The following is a 22,079-nucleotide window of genomic DNA, read 5'->3' on the forward strand; positions in this document are numbered from 1 at the left end:
CATTGCCCCAGTGGCCATACTGGGATCCCTGGGTGCATATCACCCCCACACGTCTCAGGCTTCCAGTCTCACTCGTGGGCCCCTGAGACATCCCCCCTTGGCTATGACATCCAGAACCTCGAAACCTTCAGAAGAGATCATGGAAGAATAGGAGGGTGGAGTTGAGGAAGAAGTTACTCTGAGGACCAACATCTCTTCCTCCTCTCCAGATGAGGCATTCATGCCCTGCCACCATCCTTAGCCAATGATTTCCGGCTCTTCCAGGACTTGGCCAAAAGGATTGCAGACACACTGCAGATACCCTTGGAGGAAGTCAAGGACATTCATTACAAACTCCTTGACATCACACACTCTTCCTTGACCTCCAGAATAGTTTTCCCCATCAATGAGGCTCTTGTGGACCTGCAAAACTATATGACAAACCCCAGCATCAGTGAGGCCTACTTGTAATATTTTTTTATTGGTCCATTTACATCCTGGCTGGGGACATGGAATTTCTTTTCTCCCACCCTTCCCCCAACTCCATTGTTATGGACATGGCAAACTTCCAGGTCCATCAAAACCAAATGAGTTCCACCCCGCTTGATATGGACTGGAAATGCTTGGACCTCTTCAGGCAGAAAGCCTACTTTTCAGCAGGGCTGGCCTTACCATGAGGCAACTGAGGCGGCCGCCTCAGGTGCCAGACTGTGGTGGGGGGGTGCCATAGGACCCAGAGTGTAGAGAATTGTGTCTGCTGCTGATGCATATGTATTCTCTCTGCTCTAGATGCACAGAGATGATGGAGTGCTGTGCTGGAGGAAGGAGGGCACAAGAGACATAACAGACAGGCAGGAGAAAAGGTGAGAGGCAATAACAAAAAGCAGCAGGAGCTGCAGGGAGAGAGAGGAGGAGGAGCCTCTTATGTATCTCTCTAGCACCCCCAGCAGCCTGGACTGATTAACACTGGCTTCTCAGGGAGCTTCCTGTTTCCTGCTGCTTCCCTGAACCCACTTGAGGAGAACAGGCAGTCAACTGAAGTAGTAGGAGCCAGTTAGGCCCTTAAGACGCTGATATCTTCCCTCACTCAGGCCTGCCACCAGCCTGCTTATTTGTCCCCTTCAACTGAGTGTTGAGAGCCACTATAGCTGGCACAGAACAGCAGTCATGAGTGAAAGAAGAAAACTCCCCTATGGGGCAGCATTCAGAAAAAGAAAGAAAGCAAAGGAAGCTTTTCTATCTAAGCAGGAAGGAGAGATACACAGACACAAATGTTCATGGTGAGCCTTCCGGCCCAAGTGAGGATGTGAGTGGTGAGGAGATGACTGATCTTCCAGTTAGGCAGAGTGCAGGTGACATGGCAGCTACTGCAGCATCCATATCTCCATTTCAAATGGATGTAACCATGCACTTTCCTGAAGAAAACTGTAGATCAGAGAAGAGTGTGGTGGAGGCGCAAGAAACAGCTGCTGCTGAGTTTAGTTCCTTAAGTCTAGATGATCCAGGACTGTGGACCTACTTGAGCAGCAGCCTGAGGGACTTCCTTGTACTGCATGGGCCACAGCAAGTGAAAAACTTCATGTTCCCCAAAGATAATGAAAATAGAAGTTTCCATCCAACACATTACTGGTGTGAAATCCCCAATGGTGACAAAGTGGAGAGGCCACAGCTTATGTACTCAGAAACCCAGAATGCTGCATACTGTTTTTGTTGCAAAGTCTTCCAGTCTAATGTTCCAGCTACATTGGGTTCTACAGGAACAAAGGACTGGAAAAATCTGGCTAGAAATCTGGCATGCCATGAGAAGGCAGCAAATCACCAGAGAGCATTCCATAGGTGGAAAGAGCTTGAGATGAGACTAAGGTTAAAGTCCACCATAGATGATCAGCATCAAGAGAAGATTGCATCAAAGTCTCTTTACTGGCAAAATGTTCTGAAAAGGCTCATTGCCATTGTGAGAATGCTCGCTACCCAAAACCTAGCACTGTGTTGCACTTCAGATCAGCTGTATGTGCCAAACAATGGAAACTTCCTTAAAATTGTGGAGCTGATGGCTGAGTTTGATGCTGTACTCCAGGAGCATCTAAGAAGAGTCACCACCCAAGAAATGTACACACACCACTTCCTTGGAAAAACAATTCAAAATGAGATCAAACAGTTACTGGCAACAAAAGTCAAACAGAAGATTGTGGCAGATCTGAAGTCAGCAAGATATTACTCTGTTATTCTGGATTGCACACCTGACATCAGCCATACGGAACAAATGACTTTAATGGTGCATTTTGTAACAACAGCAGAACTGAGTGAAAATGTCCCTGCAATGGTGACTGTCAGAGAGCATCTTCTAGAATGTATTGACATTGATAATACTACAGGAGCTGGTCTGACAAATGTGCTTCTTAAAAAGCTGGAAGATATGGGAATTGCGATAGCTGACATGAGAGGTCAGGGCTACAATAATGGTGCCAACATGAGAGGAAAGAACTGAGGAGTGCAGACGCGGATCTGAGAGTTAAGCCCTCAAGCTTTTTTTGTCCCATGCAGTTCTCATGCATTGAACTTGGTGGTCAGTGATGCAACATCAGCTTCTAGCGAGGCTGCTGAATTTTTTAATGTAATTCAAAGCATCTATGTATTTTTCTCTGCATCAACTCATCAATGGCAAATTTTGAAGCAACATCTGGGAACATCCTCTCAGACACTGAAACCACTGAGTGCCACACAATGGGAAAGTCGAATGGAGGCAATAAAGCCTATCAAATACCAAATTGGGAAGATAGATAATGCCATTATGGAGGATAATGCTATGACAGGAACTGTTCGTGGAAAAACGGTGGCATGGGGAAATGGAATCACCAGAAACATACATAACTTCAAATTTCTGTGTGGCTTAGTGTTGTGGCATGACATACTGTTTGAAATAAATGTTGTAAGCAAGAGACTCCAAGGTGTTGACCTTGATTTGATATATCTGGAGCAATGGAACAACTGGACAAAGCAAAGTCATACCTACAGTCTTACTGATCAGATGAGGGATTTCAAGACGTTCTGAAGAGTGCAGAGAAGTTGGCAGAGGAACTTCACACTGAAGCTATTTTCCCACCCATTCAAGAATACAAGAGTCCCTGAAGAAGAAGACATTTTGATTACGAGGCACAGGATAATCCCATAAGAGACCCCAAACAATAATTCAAAGTTGAATTCTTTAACCATGTGCTAGATTGTGCAGTACAGTCAGTTGAAGAACGTTTCATGCAGCTCAAGGAACACAGCAGTATATTTGGGATGTTGTATGATATTCCAGAACTCCTCACTATACCTGAAGAAGACCTACACCAGCAACGCAGGGCACTAGAGACAGTGTTGACACATGATGACATGCGCGATATTGATGCGAGTGATTTAGGTGATGAACTGAAAGCCCTTTCAAGATACATTTCAGCAGGATCAACTCCAAAGGCTCTTCTGGAATATATGTGCACAAAGAAGATGACCACCCTCTTTCTAAATGCTTTTGTTGCTCTGCGCATACTTCTAACACTTCCTGTAACAGTTGCCAGTGGAGAATGCAGCTTCTCCAAACTGAAGTTAATAAAAACACATCTACGCTCCACAATGACACAGGAGAGGCTGGTCGGCCTTGCAACCATCTCAGTAGAGCATGAGCTGGCCCAGACTGTTGTGGACCTTCAGCAGGAAGCAGTTCAAATCTTTGCAACCAAGAAGGCATGGAAAGCACCACTTTGATTATTCAAACAGATAAAAATGCCAGTGTTTACTATGCAGAAAAGAAAAGTTACATTTGCTGTTCAGGCATTTGAAAGTTAAGTGTTACTTAAAATTTTTGAACAAGGCATTTTAAGTTGTTAGTTCTCCTTTATTGGGGCAGGTAGTTGAACAGGTAGTAGAACAGGAAGAAGGCAGAATTGAGACCTTTCAAAGTTTTGGCCCAAGTGAGGAGGTATGGTGTTTGAGCTCCCCACCTCAGGTGCCAAAATGTTGTGGGCCGGCCCTGCTCTTCAGCCACATTGCAATTTCGAATCACAAACTATCAAGCCTTAACAGCGAAGTATGACTGTCAACTATTCAGAACTCAACAGCTTTATTGATCAGCTCCCAGAGTCACCGTACGACCAATTCTATGCTATCATCCAGGAAGGGCAGCTAGTAGCCAAAAGAACTCTCCAATTAGCCCTCGATGCAGCCAATACAGCAACAGTGGTCATGCAATGTGTGTCATGGTTACAACTTTCCCTAAAGGGGTGCAGACAACTCTTGAAGACCTTCCCTTTGAAGGCACTGAGCTGTTCGTGGAGAATACTGAGGCATCTCTCCATACCCTTAAAGATTTCAGGGCCATTCTCCACTCATTAGAAATCTATATGCCTGGACAAAAAACAATATTTAGTCTGCAGCCCCAACATAAATCCCGTACCTCCCGTTACCCGACTCAATGCTTTTACGAACCTCAGAAAAATAAATCTAGGTTCTCCAGACGCAAACCATCTGGTCTACAGCCTTCCAGGTTGCAATCATCTACCTTAAAATATCAATTCTGACATGTTAGTCGAGGTGTCAACAGACCACTCCTATCAACTGCTACAGCTGACCAACCTATTCTACCCATTCAGCTACTGCCTTGCCATGTTCCGCAGCACCTGGGAATGCATAACATTGGACCGATGGATCTTGGAAATAATTCAAAATGGGTATTCCATCCACTTTGCCTCCCCCACACCACCACCCTTCCCCATCCTTCTTCAGGGACCCTTCTCATGGGACTTTACTACAACAAGAGATAGATTGCCTCCTCCAGTAAGGACCCATAGAACCAGTACCTCAACATCTACGAGGCAAAGGTTTTTACTCTTGTTATTTCCTAAAACCCCAGAGGAAGGGAGGTTGGAGACCTATGCTAGACCTCAGAGCACTCAAAAAGTTTGTCAAAGCTGAAAAATTATAGATGATCACTCTAGCAATGATTATTCCAGCACTGGAAAAGGGAGACTGGTTTTTGTCCCTCAACCTTCAGGATGCTTATTTCCATATTTCAATCCTACTGTCTCTCGGACAGTTCCTCACGTTTACCCTAGGACAAGACCACTGTCAGTAAAGAGTAGTCCCCTTCGGGCTGTCATCGGCTTCGAGAGTATTCTCTAAGATTCTCTCAGCAGTGAATGCTCACCTATGCTCCCAGGGAATCATGATCTACCCCTGCCTGTATGATTGCATCCTCAGAGCCTGCTCCTTCAATAAGGCTTGTCGGGTTACCAAAACTGCTGTAGACTTATTCACAGAACTCGGCCTACAGATCAACACCCAGAAATCAACCTTCATCCCGGAACAACGCCTGGAATTCATAATGGCTGACCTCATCTTGTTACAGGCCAAAGCTCTCCTACCTCAGCACAGGTTCCTCTACTGAGCTATGCTCATCGAGACAATACAAAACAGTCCCCAAATATCACTCAGACACTGCCTCCAACTTTTGGGGGATATGGCAGCTGGCACAGTGGTAATACCTCATTCCAGGCTTCACATGCAGTGTTTCCAGATGTGGTTCAGCTCAGTCTACAGACTAAACAGAAACGGACTAGATAAACCTCTGTCAGTGTCCACCAAGGCAAAAAACTCCCTGGTGGAAAAAAATAGAAAACATTTGCAAAGGGATCCCCTTTTTGTAAACTTCCCTGTTGGTACTTCTCACCACTGACGCATCCCTCATAGGATGGGGCACTCATCTAAACAACCTTACAACACAAGGCAAATGGTTGCCCATGGAGATATGCCTCCACACCAACCTCCTCGAGCTCAGGGCGGTCAGCAATGCCTGCACCCACTTCCTCCTGCTGATCAAGGGAACACACACAAGAGTCCTAATAGACAACATAGCATGCATGTACTGCATAAATGGACAGGGAGGAGCCAGATCACCCTCCGTCTGTGCAGAAGCACTAACGTTATGGAACTGGTGCATCTCCCACATTACACTATCAGCAGCCCACCTTCCGGCCACACAAAACTCAATAGCGGACAGTCTCGGTCACAGGTTCCCAAATGACCATGAAGGGGTGATGCACCCAGCAGTGCTTCACAGCCTATTGAGGTGGTGGTGGACACTGATCACAGACCTGTTCACCACTTTATTGAAAAAGAAATGTCCATGTAACTGCTTCAGAGCAGGGATGGGGCAACATTCCCTGGGCAATGCTCTCCTTCTTCCCTGGGATAGGGACCTTCTCTATGCCTTTCCTCCATTTCCGATACTATCACAAGTCCTATTAAAAATAAAATGAGAAGGTGCACATGTCATACTGATTGCTCTCCCACTTGGCTGAGACAGAATTGTCACCCTTACCTGTCACAGCTCACGACATGCCCACCGCTCTCTCTCCAGTCCACTCCAAACCTCCCCTCATAGAATGAAGGATGTACTCTACATCCCAACCTTGGGATTCTCTGCATCAAGGCTTGGCTCCTTCATGTTTCAAATGCACAGAGAGTTCCTGCTCGGAGGAGGTACAAGAGGTATTATTACATAGTAGAAAATCCACAACATACTGTATTTACCCCCAAAAAATTATCCAGATTTCAGGCTTGGTGTAATTCTCAACAAATTTCTCCAACATCCACTACTCTTCTAAAGATCCTAGACTGTGCACTGACTCTTAAAAAAATGGGGACTATCTCTCAATTCAATCAAAGTTCTCTTAGTGGCTATAACAGCCTTCCACCAACAAGCAGAGGGCTACTCAGAGCTATCACACCCAACCACAAAATGATTCCTCAGGGGTATAGTAAACCTTTTTACACAACCCTGACATCCCACCCCTACATGGGATCTAAATCTAGTGTTGAAAAGCCTGACTAGACCTCCCTTGAAACCCACGACTGTTCACTTACACACCTGTCAATGAAAACAGTCTTCCTGGTGGCAATCACCTTGGCTAGGAGAATAGGGGAAATAGCAGCTCTGATGGCACATCTTCCCTACACGGTATTCTTTCGGGACAAGGTCACACTCAGGCCACACCTGAAATTCACTCCAAAGGTGACCACCCCTTTTCACATGAACCAAATGATCCACCTTCCAACTTTTTACCCTTTTGCGCACCATGATAACAGGGAGGCTATACTGCACATGCAAGATGTTAGGAGCTCCCGGGCCTTTTACCTGGATAGGGCGAAGACTTTTAGGAAGTCTCCTAGGCTTTTCCTTTCTACTGCAGAAAGATCCAAGGGCTCGGCAATATCAGCCCAGAGACTTTCCACGTGGGTCTCAAACTGCATTAGACAATGTTATCAGACACCTCCAGATGGTATTCTCGCACACTCCACAAGGTTGATCTCCTCATCTGTCGCCTTCCTCAATAATGTCCCCACAACAAAAATCTGTCCATACCTTCGCAGAACATTATGCGATTACTGGGGACTCCACCTCTGATGACATCTTTGGCTCCACAGTACTGTCATCTGTAACTGACTCGACTCCGAAGCCCCAGTCTCCAGTAGGGATACTGCTCACGAGTTGCCTACAGTGGAGCACCCCATAGGGATACTACTTGAAGAAGAAGAGGAAGTTACTCAACTTGTGTAGTAACAATGGTTCTTTGAGATGTGTGTTCCTATGGGTGCTCCACAAGCCACCTTCCTCCCCTCTACTTCAGTTCTTGTCAATGACTCTGCGGTAGAGAAGGAACTGAGGGGGATGAGCCTGTGTGCAGTGGTTAGCCTTGTGCCGGGGCATGAGGAGAGACCATGCATGTGAGGGCCTAACTGACACTGCTACCGAAGTTCTCTGATCAGCAGTGCAGGGACGCAAGCAAACCTACAATGGAGCATCCATAGGGACACACATCTTGAAGAACCATTGTTACTGCATAAGGTGAGCAACTTCCTCTTCTTCACATAATAAACAGTCAACTTTTGGAACTCATTGCCATGGGATATTGTGAAGGTTCAAAAAGAAGTAGATAAGTTCATGGAGAATAGGTTCATCAATGCCTATAAGCTAAGATGGTCAGGAATGAAACCCCATGCTCCGAGTGTCCTAAGCCTCTAAGAGCCAGAAGCTGGGAGGGGACAACGGGGGATGGATCACTCAATAATTGCCCTGTTCTGTTCATTCCCTCTGAAGCACCTGGCATTGGCCACTATCAGAAGACAGGATGCTGGGCTATATGCACCATTAGTCTGGCCCGGTATGGCCATTCTTATGTTCTAAAGGCAAAAATTTGTCGTCAGGTGCTTGACAAGAACTCCCATTAACTTCAGTGGAGTTGTTCTGTGTAAGGATATAATTTTCCTTTAATTTTGTTTTTGAAATTTTCAAATACCCGTTCTGATTTTCAGTCAGTCCAGGACTATCCTGAGAAAGGTCATTCTTCTGAGATTTCTAGCCTAATTTTGCAGAATCAAAAAGTTTGTCAAAGCTTTGGGTAAGCATTAAACTGAACCAAACCTAAATTAGGCTGGTGGTATTTTTAAAGGCTCTTAGTGCTGTTCCAACTCTGCTCCCATAGAGGTCTCTGTGGGTTTTACTGTGAACTTCAGGGGGATCAGAGTTAGGCAAATGCTGAGAGCTTTTGAAAATCTCACCCTAAACTTTTTACTATTTCCCCATTACTGTGTCATGGTCAGCTAGACTACAAATGGTGGGAGAGTGAGATGGCTTCACCATGAGAAAAAATATTCTCTTTCTCTTCCATTGCTCTTAGTCATAGGACACATGAATCAGCTAGTGATGTCCCATGGAGATTCACCAAATTTGAAACGTATGATGGAACTTCAAATTGCCTGTAGGCTAAATGTTTACAATGAAAGAAAATTTTACCAAAATAAGCAGGTTTGCTAGGCTTATCCTGAGGGGTTTTGCCACCTGTAATTATTTGAGCATTGTTTTTATGTCAATCCTTTGATATCTACTAAGAGTACCAATCCAGTTCTAAATCCTTAAGTCCAATTATAGTTTTGTAGGATATTGTTAAATACACTAACTGATATTTTAGTGAATTCATAACTTATTACTCATTTCATTGTCAATGACAATTACATTATTTGTGGGCTTCCTCTGGAAAAAAAACTGTTAATGGAGCCAATGCCATACGTAAGGAAATCCAATATTATCATATCTTTGCTTTATTGTATATTACAAGTTTCCTTACAATTATTTTTCTTATTTGCTCATCTTAGTAAACGTACTAGCTAATACAGGAATTCTATGTGATTCAGAAAAAAATGCTCATTTCTGAGGATATACTTTCACATGGGGAAGGTTTACATGAGAATAGATTCTTTTTTTTCCACAGAGAAATTCAATAAGGCCATGAGGAACATGTGTTTTATCTCTCTGAAGGACTGGACACACAGTCAATGTGTAGAGTGTCTATTTTTGGGTATTTTGGTGCATTCTCATAATAACAATAATTTGATGATACAGAAGACAGGCATCATATCATATTTTCCAGCTATCCCTTTTTCCCAATTGAAACATTCATTACTTTATATTGTTTGCATATTGCCAGCCACTGCTGGTTATTGTTTTAAATTGCCAAAATAGAGCTTGTAAATTACCAGATATTCCTGCCAGAGTGAGTAAGGCCCCAGTTCTGCCGCCCTTATGATATTCAAAGGTATTGCTGTGGAGTTAAGGTTTAACTCACTGTAAGAGAGGCAGAACTGGGCCTTTCAGAGTATGTCTATTCATGCTATGGCAGTGAGCCTCTCAGCCCAGGTTGAGAGACTTGGGCTAGCATTCCACAAATAGCCGTGTGGATAGCTCTTGGACGTTGTAGCTTGGGCTGGAACTCCGGGCTTGTCTACACTACCGGCCGGATCAATGGGCAGCGATCGATCCGTGGGGGGGGTCGATTTATCGTTTCTAGTATAGACACGATAAATCGACCGCTGATCATTCTAGCATCAACTCCGGTACTCCACCTCAACTAAAAGCGCAAGGGGAATCAACGGGAGAGCGTCTCCCATTGACACACCGCAGTGAAGACACCATGGTAAGTAGATGTAAGTACGTCGAGATCAGCTACGTTATTCATGTAGCTGAAGTTGCCTAACTTAGCTGAAACCTTCCCCTCCCCCCCATAGTGTAGACCAGCACTCAGACTCTGAAGCCTAGGGAGGGAAGTGGACTTCAAAGCCCGAGCTCCAACACAAGCCACAACTTGAAAGAGCTGTTCTACACAGCTATTTTTAGAGTGCTAGCACAAGCCCTGGAAACCCAAATCTGTCAACCTGGGTGAGGAGACTTGCTGCCATGAGCTGTGTAGGCATACCCGAAACTATTAGCCATTGCCAACCTCTAGTTTACTATATACACACAAACTACATTAAAGGAGCGCTATTACTGTTGCAAAGTCAAGCTCTCAGAAGTTAGGTAACACCAGAATTAAAGTTACATGTGCATAATAATATAATAATTAAGGCTCCATGTTTGTCACAGAAGTTACGGATTTGTTGACCTCTGTGACTTCTGCAGGGGTCTGTGTGGCTGGCCCAAAACATTACAATATATAGTTATATATACACAACACATACTTATTTATTTATTTATAATATTTTCCAGCCCCTGAAGACGTACAACCACCTACAGCTATATCCTTTCCAACTTCTTTACTACTGAGTTGGAGTCCTCCAAAGAGACCAAATGGTATTATAACACAGTATGCTTTATACATGGATGCTGTATCAATCTACACTGGAAATGGAACTAAATACATTGTCAAAGGTGAGTTATATAGTTGTGACTCCTAAGATGGGTATGTCACAGTCATTGGGCTACCTGCACAGCTAACCCTTCCTTTTTCTCGTCAAATGCACCCTCCTCTCAGTTCTCAGGCCTGTAGCTGTCACCTGTGTTGGAGTGAAAGCACGTGGTTCTTCTGCTCTAGGTATGCATTGTAGACTGCCATCCCGAAGTCCTAACTGTGATTGCCTCAGCAGGCCTGATGTATCTTTGGAGCCTGCAGTTCTCTTCCCTTTGGGAGCAATGACACCAGTGACCAGACACCCTTCTTATAGCAAAGTATTTATTAGAACAAAAGAATTTAAGAGAGAAACAGATCTTGTAATAATAAAACAGACCAAATACATATCAAGCTTACAGGATATCTAACCATTTTCCACATGGTGATCCTGGTAGATCTAGCTTCCTTATAGACTCCTCCACTGAGCCTCTCTCTGTCTGGGTGATCATCTCTTCCCTTAACTCACAAACGAGTATACTCCCTCTCTGCCTCGGGGAGTCTTTAAATCTTGCTCAGCCCTTTTATCACCCCCCTTTACAGAAATCACGTCACCTTTTAACTTTTTATAGTCCTGTGATCCGGTAACTTTCAGCTTTGGCAAAACGAGGCTTGAAACTTTTTGGAGATAGGAGGTAAGATCCCCCAAGCTACTAGTTTTCCCCACTGTCTTTCAAATGTGTGCCTGGATGGCCTTATCTGTGTTGCCTTCCTGTATAGTCCCCATTGAAATTGAGGATATAATAAACATTTCACTACCTCCAATATAATTTGTAAGGTCTATCTCAATATCTATGTTACATATCTGCATTCTTAGATTATTACATAGCAGCTCCATGACCCTCATTGGCTGTTTGTATTGATGTACAGTCATGTGACATCTTACTTTCACTTTAACCTTTTGTTTTATCAAGGTATCACAAATCAGTCATTCAGGATTATCAGACAATAAAAATAATGAACTATGTGTAGCCTTGTGCAGCAAAAGGAATAGTCTAGGCCAGTCAGTTTTGTGCATGTTTGTAGATAGGTGTAAAACCGAGAAAGATTTTAAAATTGGAATCTACCCAGGATAGAGGAGGGTCAGGGTCTTACTTTCTTTTTACTATAACACCTTAGCATACTATAAGACCTCAAAGGCCTGCATTCTGAGTTAGTACAAAACATTTTTAAAAATGCATAGTTCAATTTTTTTTTATTTGCACAGGCCATAAGCTACTAGTGCGGTGGGTCAGTTCTGACACTGAAAAATGAATCCAGTTAGAAAACCTCCTGAAGGCTGTTGATGTTTGCTATAATAAATAGCGCACACTTTAAGTCAAACTTTTTCATTCTGTATTCAAAGGTAATGGATTTTTTGTAACCATAGTAACCTTGTTGTATTTCTGGATAAATACATGAGGTACATACATTCTGGTTTTATTTTTGAATATAAACTACCACATTATATATTACTAATAATATGAAAAATAGGATATAGGTTAGCATAATGACAGCTTAAACTAGTATGCATTTTTCTTCTGCAAAAATAAATATTTATCAAAAATATAGCTTCAATTAGTTTCACCCCCCTCCCTCCACCCAGTTTTCCGGTATTCTTGTAGTACCATTTATCTTTTTTTCAAGATCTCCATTAATCTCTTATTACTGTCCCATAACATTATTTTTAAAAATTTGGAAGCAGAAATACATGTGCTTAAACATTATTGAAAGATTTGTGCTGATGATGTTACTAGGGTTGTGCTCTGCCCCGTAGCATGTAGTTGCAAAATGGTCATAAATTGAAAAGTGTGAAAAGCACTTTTGGAATATGTTCACCATGCTGGTGGTTTTTTGAAAAGCACACATCAGATTACATCGTGACTGATAACTACTATCTACGATGTAATGAAGGGTTATCTATTGAAATTGCAGTCAAGATAATTTTTATAATTTTCCTGCCAGCAATTAAGGGTAGACTACTCTAAAAAGGCTCAATATTTGGCTCATCATCAAAAATGTTGGATGCTTATCTGAGGCTTTTCCAGCCAGACCCGGTTCTGTAAAACTGGCCTAAAGAACAGACTTTTAATGACATTTTTAATACTTTGTTTTTGTGGTCATATCTGGAAATAACACAAGAACCACCTTTCTCATGGTAATATAGCATTTCTGTTTCTGCTCCTGGCACAAACATTTATATGAACATTTCAATACCTTAAGGTAAGTTTGGTTTCCATTTGTTTTTTGAAATGGGCAACAGTTTAAGGTTTCAGTCCCTGAATTTGATTACTGTAGAAAATATAATGATAGGTCTACTGAGAAACTCCACATCTCCCCAGAGACAGCAGGACGCAGTTTCACCAAAATGGGCCTAGCTGACTGCAACTCTGATAGAGTCAAAGACAATTTTCAGAGGGCAGGCCAGCTCAGTTCACTGCCTGTAGGCTAAATAGGTCTCCTCTTCGATGCAGAAGCCCCTACCATTGCCCCATTTAGTTTTATTCAGTAAGACCCAATAAGTGGTCAATAAAGATTCTTCCAGTGGGGTCCCTGCTTCTCACCAAGAGTGCGCCATACTTGTAAATCTCTTGCTTTTTAATTGATACTAGTTGCTAAATGGAAGGAGATTGATAGTCTCCTCATCTGAACTGGTGGAACATGAGTCACTTTCTTATTCTCTCTTACCATATGGGACATGACATGTATCACTGTTTGCTTCTGTGCCACCTTTATCTTGCAGCTGATTTCTCACTCTGCTTGAGGTGTGCTGGAAATGTGGAAGGAGCCCAGGGGAAGAAATCTGATCTCAGGCAGAAGGTTGGGATTTGGGTCACCAGAAATCCAAGCCATTCTGGCTCAGGACTATTCAGATTTCTAATCCAGATTTATGCTTGGCTCTAATTTTAATCAAAGAAATGTCATTTTTGTTGCTAAAGCAAAAGGGCCTTTGTTTCCTTACAGAGCCCGCAATCTGCTCCTTTGTAGGCTGGAGGAGTCATTACAAAGTGGTACAAAGTAATCTTTCTTCTCCAAAGGCTATATCTGTACAGTGATAAAATCAAAGGATTCAAAGCCCGATTCTGGAACTCTCCAATGTTGTGTCTGTCTGTCTCTCCTGCCTGTTTTATTTGGGTTTTGTTTTTTTTTTGCTTTGGGTGTGAAGGTTAGTGCTGTTGGCTTCTACTGAGTATGTGCATACTGGTTTTTCAGAGGTCTATAATTTGCCCAAATTGGATGGATTTTCCTAGGGACATCAAAAAGCACCTCTTTGGCCCCCAGGAAACACCCCTTATCAGAGCATGGGGTCTCTAGAGCTTCTTAATGAAACATTTGTAAGATTTTTTTTCAAATTAGCAAAACAATGTGGTTTTCTCTAACATCATTCTCATGAATGGCTGACCTATTTTAGCCAAAACATTTTTTTAAATCCATTCAAGGCAGACACTCAGCATGGAAAGTTTCAGCCTAAGTGGTTAAATTTGGCAAAGCTATAAACAGCTGAAAACTATGTCTTATGATGAAAAGTGTCAGACAACCTTAACTCTAGGCATGGCTGCCAGCAGAGCTTATAATGTGCAAAGAAATAATAATGTAGCACAAACTTTTCTGAGGAGATTGCTAGTGATAGTTTATTGTCAAAATATGAGCAAAATTTCTCCCTCCCATGTCATCTCAGTTGGCTACCTTTGTGAGAAAAGTTCCTGGTAAAAGCCTGAAGCGAAAATAGTCATCTTTTCTATAGCGAAACACATTTGATTTTCTAACCTGGTGAAGCCAAGAAAGACATTACTTGTAGATATATATGACACACAAAATGTTTATATTTCCATCCCTATGTAGAGTGTAATCTCCAACTTTGGCACTGAGCACACTGAGGATGTAAAAGTCTGCATTTTCTCCAATAATGCATACTTGACACTGCTAACAAATTTGGTTCATTTAATTTCTCTTGCATATAGTAATGACTCTGTGAATCCTTAAAAGAAAAATATTCCTATTAATACTCATCTGATTGAAACTGTTATTTTCTCTGCCACACAGTAAGAAAGAATAGTGTTTGCAGTATTTCAGGAAAGGGATACTTCACCAAACAAATCACAGGGCCAGATCTTCAGCTAGCTCAATAGAGCTGTGCCAGTTTACAATAGCTGCAGATCTGGCTCACATTCGCTAGCTTTCTACAGCTAAATTTCAAATAATAATAACTAATAATCTTTTCTGGTGTCTGTGATATGTCAATTTTGATCATTTAGATTCTCTGGAGTATAAAACAAAGGGTAATCCTTAGAAAGAGAGAGAAGAAGTTAGCCTGTAGGAATAAGTAACAGTTTGGCTGGCTCAAGTAGGGTGACCAGATGTCCGGTTTTGGACTGGAATACCCAGTCGAAAAGAGATCCTGGTCAGCACCACTGACCAAGCCATTGACTGTCCAGTTGGCAGCGCCGCACAGAGGGGCTGGCAGGCTTCCTGCTAGCCTCTGCGCCGCGCGGCTCCCAGAAGCAGCGGCGTGTCCCCCTCAGGCTCCAATGCATAGGGGCAGCCAGGGGGCTCTGCGCGCTGCCCCTACCCCAAGTGCCGCCCAGAGCTGGCACACCTGACCCCCTCCTGAGCCCCAAAGTACCCCAGCCCTGATCCACCTCTCCCCTCCTCCTCCCCACTCAGTCCCAGCCCAGAGCACCCTCCTGCACCCCAAACCCAACATCCGCAGCTGGGGCCTTCCCCTTCCCTCCCACACACCCCAACCCCCTCCCTAGCTCTGATTCCCCCTCCTGCCCTCCGAACCCCTCGATCCCAGCCCAGAGCACCTCCTGCATCCCAAACCCCTCATCCCCAGCCCCACCACCAGAGCCCTCACACCACCCTGCATCCCAACCCCCCCTGCCTCAGCCTGCAGCCCCCTGCCATACTCTGAACCCCTCAACTCCACCCCGGAACCCCCTTCTGAACCCCAAACCCCTTACTCCTGGCCCCACCCCAGAGCCCGCATCCCCAGCCAGCATCCTCACCCCCTCCCGCACCCCACCCCCCTGAGCCAGCCCAGTGAAAATGAGTGAGTGAGTGAAGGTGGGGAGAGCATGCGCCGGGGGTGGGGGTGGGGGATGGAGGGGGTGGGGCAGGGGCGGGACAGTTTTGTGTGAGTAGAAAGTTGGCAAACCTAGGCTCAAGTTGTTCTTGAACTTGAATGCTGAAAGGCTGATTTTGTAAGACCAGACGGATCAGAGTTGGAGAAGAGAATGAGGAGACTTGTTAAATTCTATAATTAATAATAGGGATGGGGGGGTGAGTTTAACATCTCTAAAAATCAGGCCCACTATGTCTAATGTTCAGAAACTGAAGCACCCAAAATTAGTCAACACTGATATGAATTCTTTTCTTCAAATCAGTGATTAACAGTATCTTTAATATATGCGATGGCACAAATGCCGTACTTCTGCAAAAAGAAAAGGAGTACCTGTGGCACCTTAGAGACTAACCAATTTATTTGAGCATGAGCTTTCGTGAGCTCACGAAAGCTCATGCTCAAATAAATTGGTTAGTCTCTAAGGTGCCACAAGTACTCCTTTTCTTTTTGCGAATACAGACTAACACGGCTGTTACTCTGAAATACTTCTTCAAGAAACACTTTTGAACTTTTCTTTGTCCTTTCCACACCTATAAAATTCTACAGATAATTTTAAAATGACTGATTTTGCGTTTATTATTAGGAATCCATCACAATTGTGTCAACACTTTATTTACTCTACAATTAAACATGACTTAAATGAAGGGAAATCCAGAAAACATTTGAACTGCAGAGTTTGATTGCCAGGCAGGGTATCACAAAGAGGAAAAGGCCTGTTAGATCATATGATTGTTGTTGTTATGGTTATTCTAATGAAATATTTAATAGCATGGTACCACCCAAAGACTGCAGTCAAGATTGGAGCCCCATTGCGCTGGGTGCTGTAGAAATATAGGAGACAATCTTTGCCCTTACAGCTTACAATTGATAGATACTGTAGTATTTCTGTGGGAGCCAGTGTGGGACTGTTTCCTATCTTCAAAGATGTAGTATAATATACATAAATATCCGAAGGAGCCAAGTCTTCTGTTTCACCTACTCCAAAGAGTGATTCAACGTCAATATAACATTGGCATCCAGTTAGTGAATTTAAGACTCTAGTTTGTTCTGGAAACATTGGCACCTGCTGTAGTAATGTGAGCAATGGAATATTTATCTTCACCTGAAATACTACCCATGTTACACACAAGAGATAGGAACTGAAGTCCCGTTGTCATTTTCAGGGTCTTGCTCTAATGGACCACAGTTCGACAGTCACCATTCCCATATGACTGAATGACACATCCAGATCATAAGGCAGTACAGCAAGCAACATACTTCCCAAAGCAGTACAAAAAGAGCCTCATCCCTGCTGCAGGTTTCATATGGGCCAAAATACTTAAACATTATGGTGAGCACTATAAAAAAACTCAGAATAGTTTTATTGCTGCACCCAGCACTAGAGGGCAGATTACACCAGGTTTATGGAAGGAGAGTAGGCTTCCCTTAAGCGCTCTATATATTTATATATATATATATAAGAAAGCACATTTGATACACCTGAACTGACAACACTGAGATTGCCAGTGACCTGTACTAGTGTAATTAATTCTTCAGACCCAGAATGCAGATTCAGCAGGCACAAAACCAAAGAGCAATTGGGACTGTCTGAGTCTGTCATTTCTGTGTTTCAACTTCAAATGGAAGACTCTAGTCCATTCGTTGGACTTAACTGTACAGATCCGGAGGCCAGGGAGGAAAGCATTTATGTTTATTTGTAGCAGCTCTCTTGTATCATTTTCTGTTGCAGTGCATTAGTGTAGTGTTAAATAAAATCTGCTTATTTAAAATCCTTTTAAATAGTGTTTAAATATTTCCTGCTGATACAATCTGCTAAAGTAGTTATCCTTGCTGCAGATTTCAGTTAACCTTGTCGCAGATACTAAGCCTGGAGCTACACAGACTTTTAGGGGCCTTGATTATGGAGCAAAACCTAATGGTGTCATTATAAAACCACAGCTGGACAAGCTTTTGGAATCCTTGTCCTTCAATCAGATTTGGGTAACACAGCAAGCCAGGAGAGAACTCATGTTAACCCTGCCTGAATTGCTGAGCTCTCAGGTTATTTGGGCACCAGTTTCTAGAAATTAAAGTAATAAAATAAAACTCAAATTATAAAACAAAAGGGATTGGCACCTCCAAATCTGCCACATATACAGACACAAACTGTTTTGAACAAATAGCTTTCTCCAAAGCTAATAGCAATGGATTAGCCAAAAGAACAGGAAAAAAGGCACATTTATATGGCGATGTAGGGAAAGTGCATTGCTGCTACCCATTCTGGATCTGTTCAGTGAACAGAGAGAAGGGAGGCATTAAGCTTCCAGGTCTATCAATCTCAAGCCTTGACAAGACTTAAAGTCACTCAAAAATGTGAGGTTTCAGTTTAGCAGCTGTGTTAGTCTGTATCCGCAAAAAGAAAAGGAGTACTTGTGGCACCTTAGAGACTAACAAATTAATGTCAGGGTTCCTTCCCCACTCTGAACTCTAGGGTACAGATGTGGGGACCTGCATGAAAGACCCCCTAAGCTTATTATTACCAGCTTAGGTTAAAAACTTCCTCAAGGTACAAACTTTGCCTTGTCCTTGAACCCTATGCTGCCACCACCAAGCGTGTTAAACAAAGAACAGGGAAAGAGCCCACTTGGAGATGTCTTCCCCCCAAAATATCCCCCCAAGCCCTACACCCTCTTTCCTGGGGAAGGCTTGATAGAAGTCCTCACCAATTTGCATAGGTGAACACAGACCCAAACCCTTGGATGTTAAGAACAATGAAAAAGCAATCAGGATCTTAAAAGAAGAAATTTTAATTAAAGAAAAGGTAAAAGAATCACCTCTGTAAAATCAGGATGGTAAATACCTTACAGGGTAATCAGATTCAAAACACAGAGAATCCCTTTAGGCAAAACCTTAAGTTACAAAAAGACGCAAAAACAGGAATATATATTCCATTCAGCACAGCTTATTTACCAGCCATTTAAACAAAAGGAAATCTAACGCATTTCTAGCTAGATTGCTTACTAACTTTTTACAGGAGTTCTGAAGAGCCTTCCTGATCTGTTCCCAGCAAAAGCATCACACAGACAGACAGACCCTTTGTTCCCCCCCCTCCCCCACTCCAGCTTTGAAAGTATCTTGTCTCTTCATTGGTCATTTTGGTCAGGTGCCAGTGAGGTTATCTTAGCTTCTTAACCCTTAACTGGTGAAAGGGTTTTGCCTCTGGCCAGGAGGGATTTTATAGTTCTGTATACAGAAAGGTGGTTACCCTTCGCTTTATATTTATGACATGCCCCCCAAATCACAGATAGGGTGAAACACTGGTTGTGATTTCTTCTGGAGCTCTAGGAGAAAACAGACTTAATAAGACACATGCACCTCTAGATATATTACCAAGTGTATAAAGACTAACATTATTTTCCACACCTCAAGGATGATTTTAACCAGTTGATTCTGGGAAACTTTCATGGGAGAGTGCATCAGCCACTTTGTTAGAAGCTCCTGAGATGTGTTGGATGTCGAAATCAAAATCTTGGAGAGCTAAACTCCACCGAATAAGTTTTTTGTTATTTCCCGTGGCGGTATGAAGCCAGTGTAGCGCAGCATGGTCAGTTTGCAGGTGGAAACGCCATCCCCAAACGTATGGGCGTAGCTTTTCCAGAGCATAGACAATGGCGTAACATTCTTTTTCACTGACTGACCAGTTGCTTTCCCTCTTAGACAGCTTCTTGGTGAGAAACACCACAGGATGGAATTCTTGATCCGGTCCTTCCTGCATTAAAACTGCTCCTACACCACGCTTGGATGCATCTGTGGTTACTAGGAACGGTTTGTCAAAGTCTGGGGCCCTTAGCACAGGGTCAGACATGAATGTCACTTTAAGCTGGTTAAAGGCCTTCTGACACTCTTCGGTCCACTGAACGGCATTTGGCTGTTTCTTTTTGGTTGGGTCTGTCAGTGGGGCGGCGATTTGGCTGTATTGTGGTACAAATCGCCTGTAATATCCAGCCAAGCCTAAGAAGGATTGGACCTGTTTCTTTGACTTTGGGACAGGCCACTTTTGGATAGCATCCACTTTGGCCTGTAGGGGGTTGATAGTTCCTTGACCCACCTGGTGTCCAAGGAAAGTCACTCTGTTTAGGCCTATTTGACACTTCTTAGCCTTAACAGTTAGTCCTACCTCCCTTATGCGCTCAAAGACCTTTTGTAGATTCTTTCTTTCCTGTGATCTTACACCAAGAATTTGTCATAGTAAGAAATGTGTAAGACACTCGTCATTTAATTTTCCCTTCACAAATATGTAGATTGGATAGGAGAGTTTAAAATATCAAATGCTGTTTGAGTGATATTGCATACTGAAAAAGAGGGTGTAAGCCAAATATTCACCTACCTGCAGTGTGTTTGTATTTGTAAAATTAAATACAGTGGTCTCCTTGCAAATCATGGGGCTGATTCCCCTCTCACTTACACCTTTGTAAATTAAGAGTAGCTCCAAAGAAGTCAGTGGAGTTACAGCAAGTCAAATATGGTGTGAGAGGCAAATTATGCCCCATGCATTTTACATTTAAATTACTGTAGATGATGTTAACCAAGGGTGAGAAGATAGTTCATGTTCATTCAGGTGACGATCTCTTTGCTAACAATGGTGCAAGTTGTGATGGTGGTTCTTGTAGGTGCTTGTCCCCTAATAACTGGACTGAAACTACTGATTCTTTTGACATCAGCCACTGAGATTAAAGTAGTTTTATGGGGGATGTTTTTTGGGCTCTTGTAGTTTGAGTCCCTAAAGCTAGGCACCTAAATAAGTGATCGGGGTTGTGGATAAAGCTTATCTAGTTGATATAGTGTACTTGTATTTCCAGAAAGCCTTTGAAAAATTCCCTCACCAAAGGCTCTTAAGGAAACTAAGTAGTCATGGGATAAGAGGGTTTCATAGGTCAGTAATGGGTTGAAAGACAGGAAACAAAATGTAGAAATAAATAGTTTGTTTTCACCGTGGAGAAAGGTGAACAGTGGGGTCCCCCAAGGATCTACACTGGGTCCTGTGCTGTTCAACATATTTATTAATTATCTGGAAAAGGGGGTGAATAGAGAAGTGACAAAGTTTGCCCATGATACAAAATTATTCAAGATAGTTAAGTCCAAAGCAGACCATGTGGAGTTACAAAGGAATCTCACAAAACTGGGAAACAAAATGACAGATGAAATTAAATGTTAAGTGCAAAATAATGCACATTGGAAAAAATAATCCCAACTATACAGATACAATGTTGGGTTATAAAATAGCTGTTCCCATTAAAAAAAATCTTTGAGTTACCATGGATAGCTCTCTGAAAACTTCCATTCACAGCTCAGCAGTGGTCAAAAATGCTCACAGTATGTTAGAAACTGTTCAGAGAGGGATTAAAAAAAATACAGAAAATATCATAATACCACTACATAAATCCATGGTGTGCTCTTACCTTGAATACTGTGCCCAATTCTGGTCACCCTGACTGAAATAGGATCTAGTAGAACTGGAAAACATTCAGAGAAGGGTAACAAAGAAGATCAAGGGTATGGAATTGCTTCCATATGAGGAGAGACTAAAAAGTTTAGGGCTATTTATTTTAGAAAAGAGACAACTAAGGGGAGAGACGATAGAGGTCTATAAAATAATGAATGGTGTGGAAAAAGTAAATAGAGAAGTGTTATTTACCTTTTCACAAAATACGAAAACCAGGGCTCACCCGATGAAAATAATAGGCAGCAAGCTTAATACAAACAAGAGGAAGTACTTTTTAACTCAACACACAATAATCTGTGGAACTCATTGCCATGGGATGTTGTGATGGGCAAAAGTATAACTGCGTTCAAAAAAGAACTGGATAGGTTAATGGAGGATAGGACATCAATGGCTATTAGTAAAGATATGATTTGGTCACAGATTCCCTAACTTTAAAGAACCTCCATGACTTCTTTGGCTTCATCCCCCTGCCGCAGCCACTGTGACCGGGGCAGGGGCTGGAGCTGCCAGTCTCCCCTCCTTGTGTGGCTTGGGCTTCAATCCCCCCGGTGGTCAACCCTACCCCAGGACCCTGGTTAGTTTTAGTAAAAGTCACAGGCAGGTTGTGGGCTTCTGTAGATTTTTGTTTATTGCCCGTGACCTGTCCATGCCTGTATTAAAATTAACTGTGACAAAATCTTAACCTTAGCTATTAGCCAAGGTGATTAGGGATGCAGCCTCCTGCTCGGGGTGACCATAAACCTCGGACTACGAGAAG

General features: G+C 42.8%; 1 protein-coding gene across 1 annotated transcript in view; it reads left to right on the forward strand.

The window, feature by feature from the left end:
- Positions 1-22,079, forward strand: part of USH2A (usherin) — a 571,481-nt gene that overhangs the window by 262,681 nt on the left and 286,721 nt on the right. Inside the window, exon 31 of the mRNA XM_027827110.3 lies at positions 10,559-10,720. Within this exon, the coding sequence (XP_027682911.2) occupies positions 10,559-10,720 (162 nt within the window). The remainder of the gene's footprint in view (positions 1-10,558; positions 10,721-22,079) is intronic.

The sequence above is a fragment of the Chelonia mydas genome, chromosome 3 (genome assembly GCF_015237465.2).
Source record: "Chelonia mydas isolate rCheMyd1 chromosome 3, rCheMyd1.pri.v2, whole genome shotgun sequence".
NCBI classification, from domain to species: Eukaryota; Metazoa; Chordata; order Testudines; family Cheloniidae; genus Chelonia; species Chelonia mydas.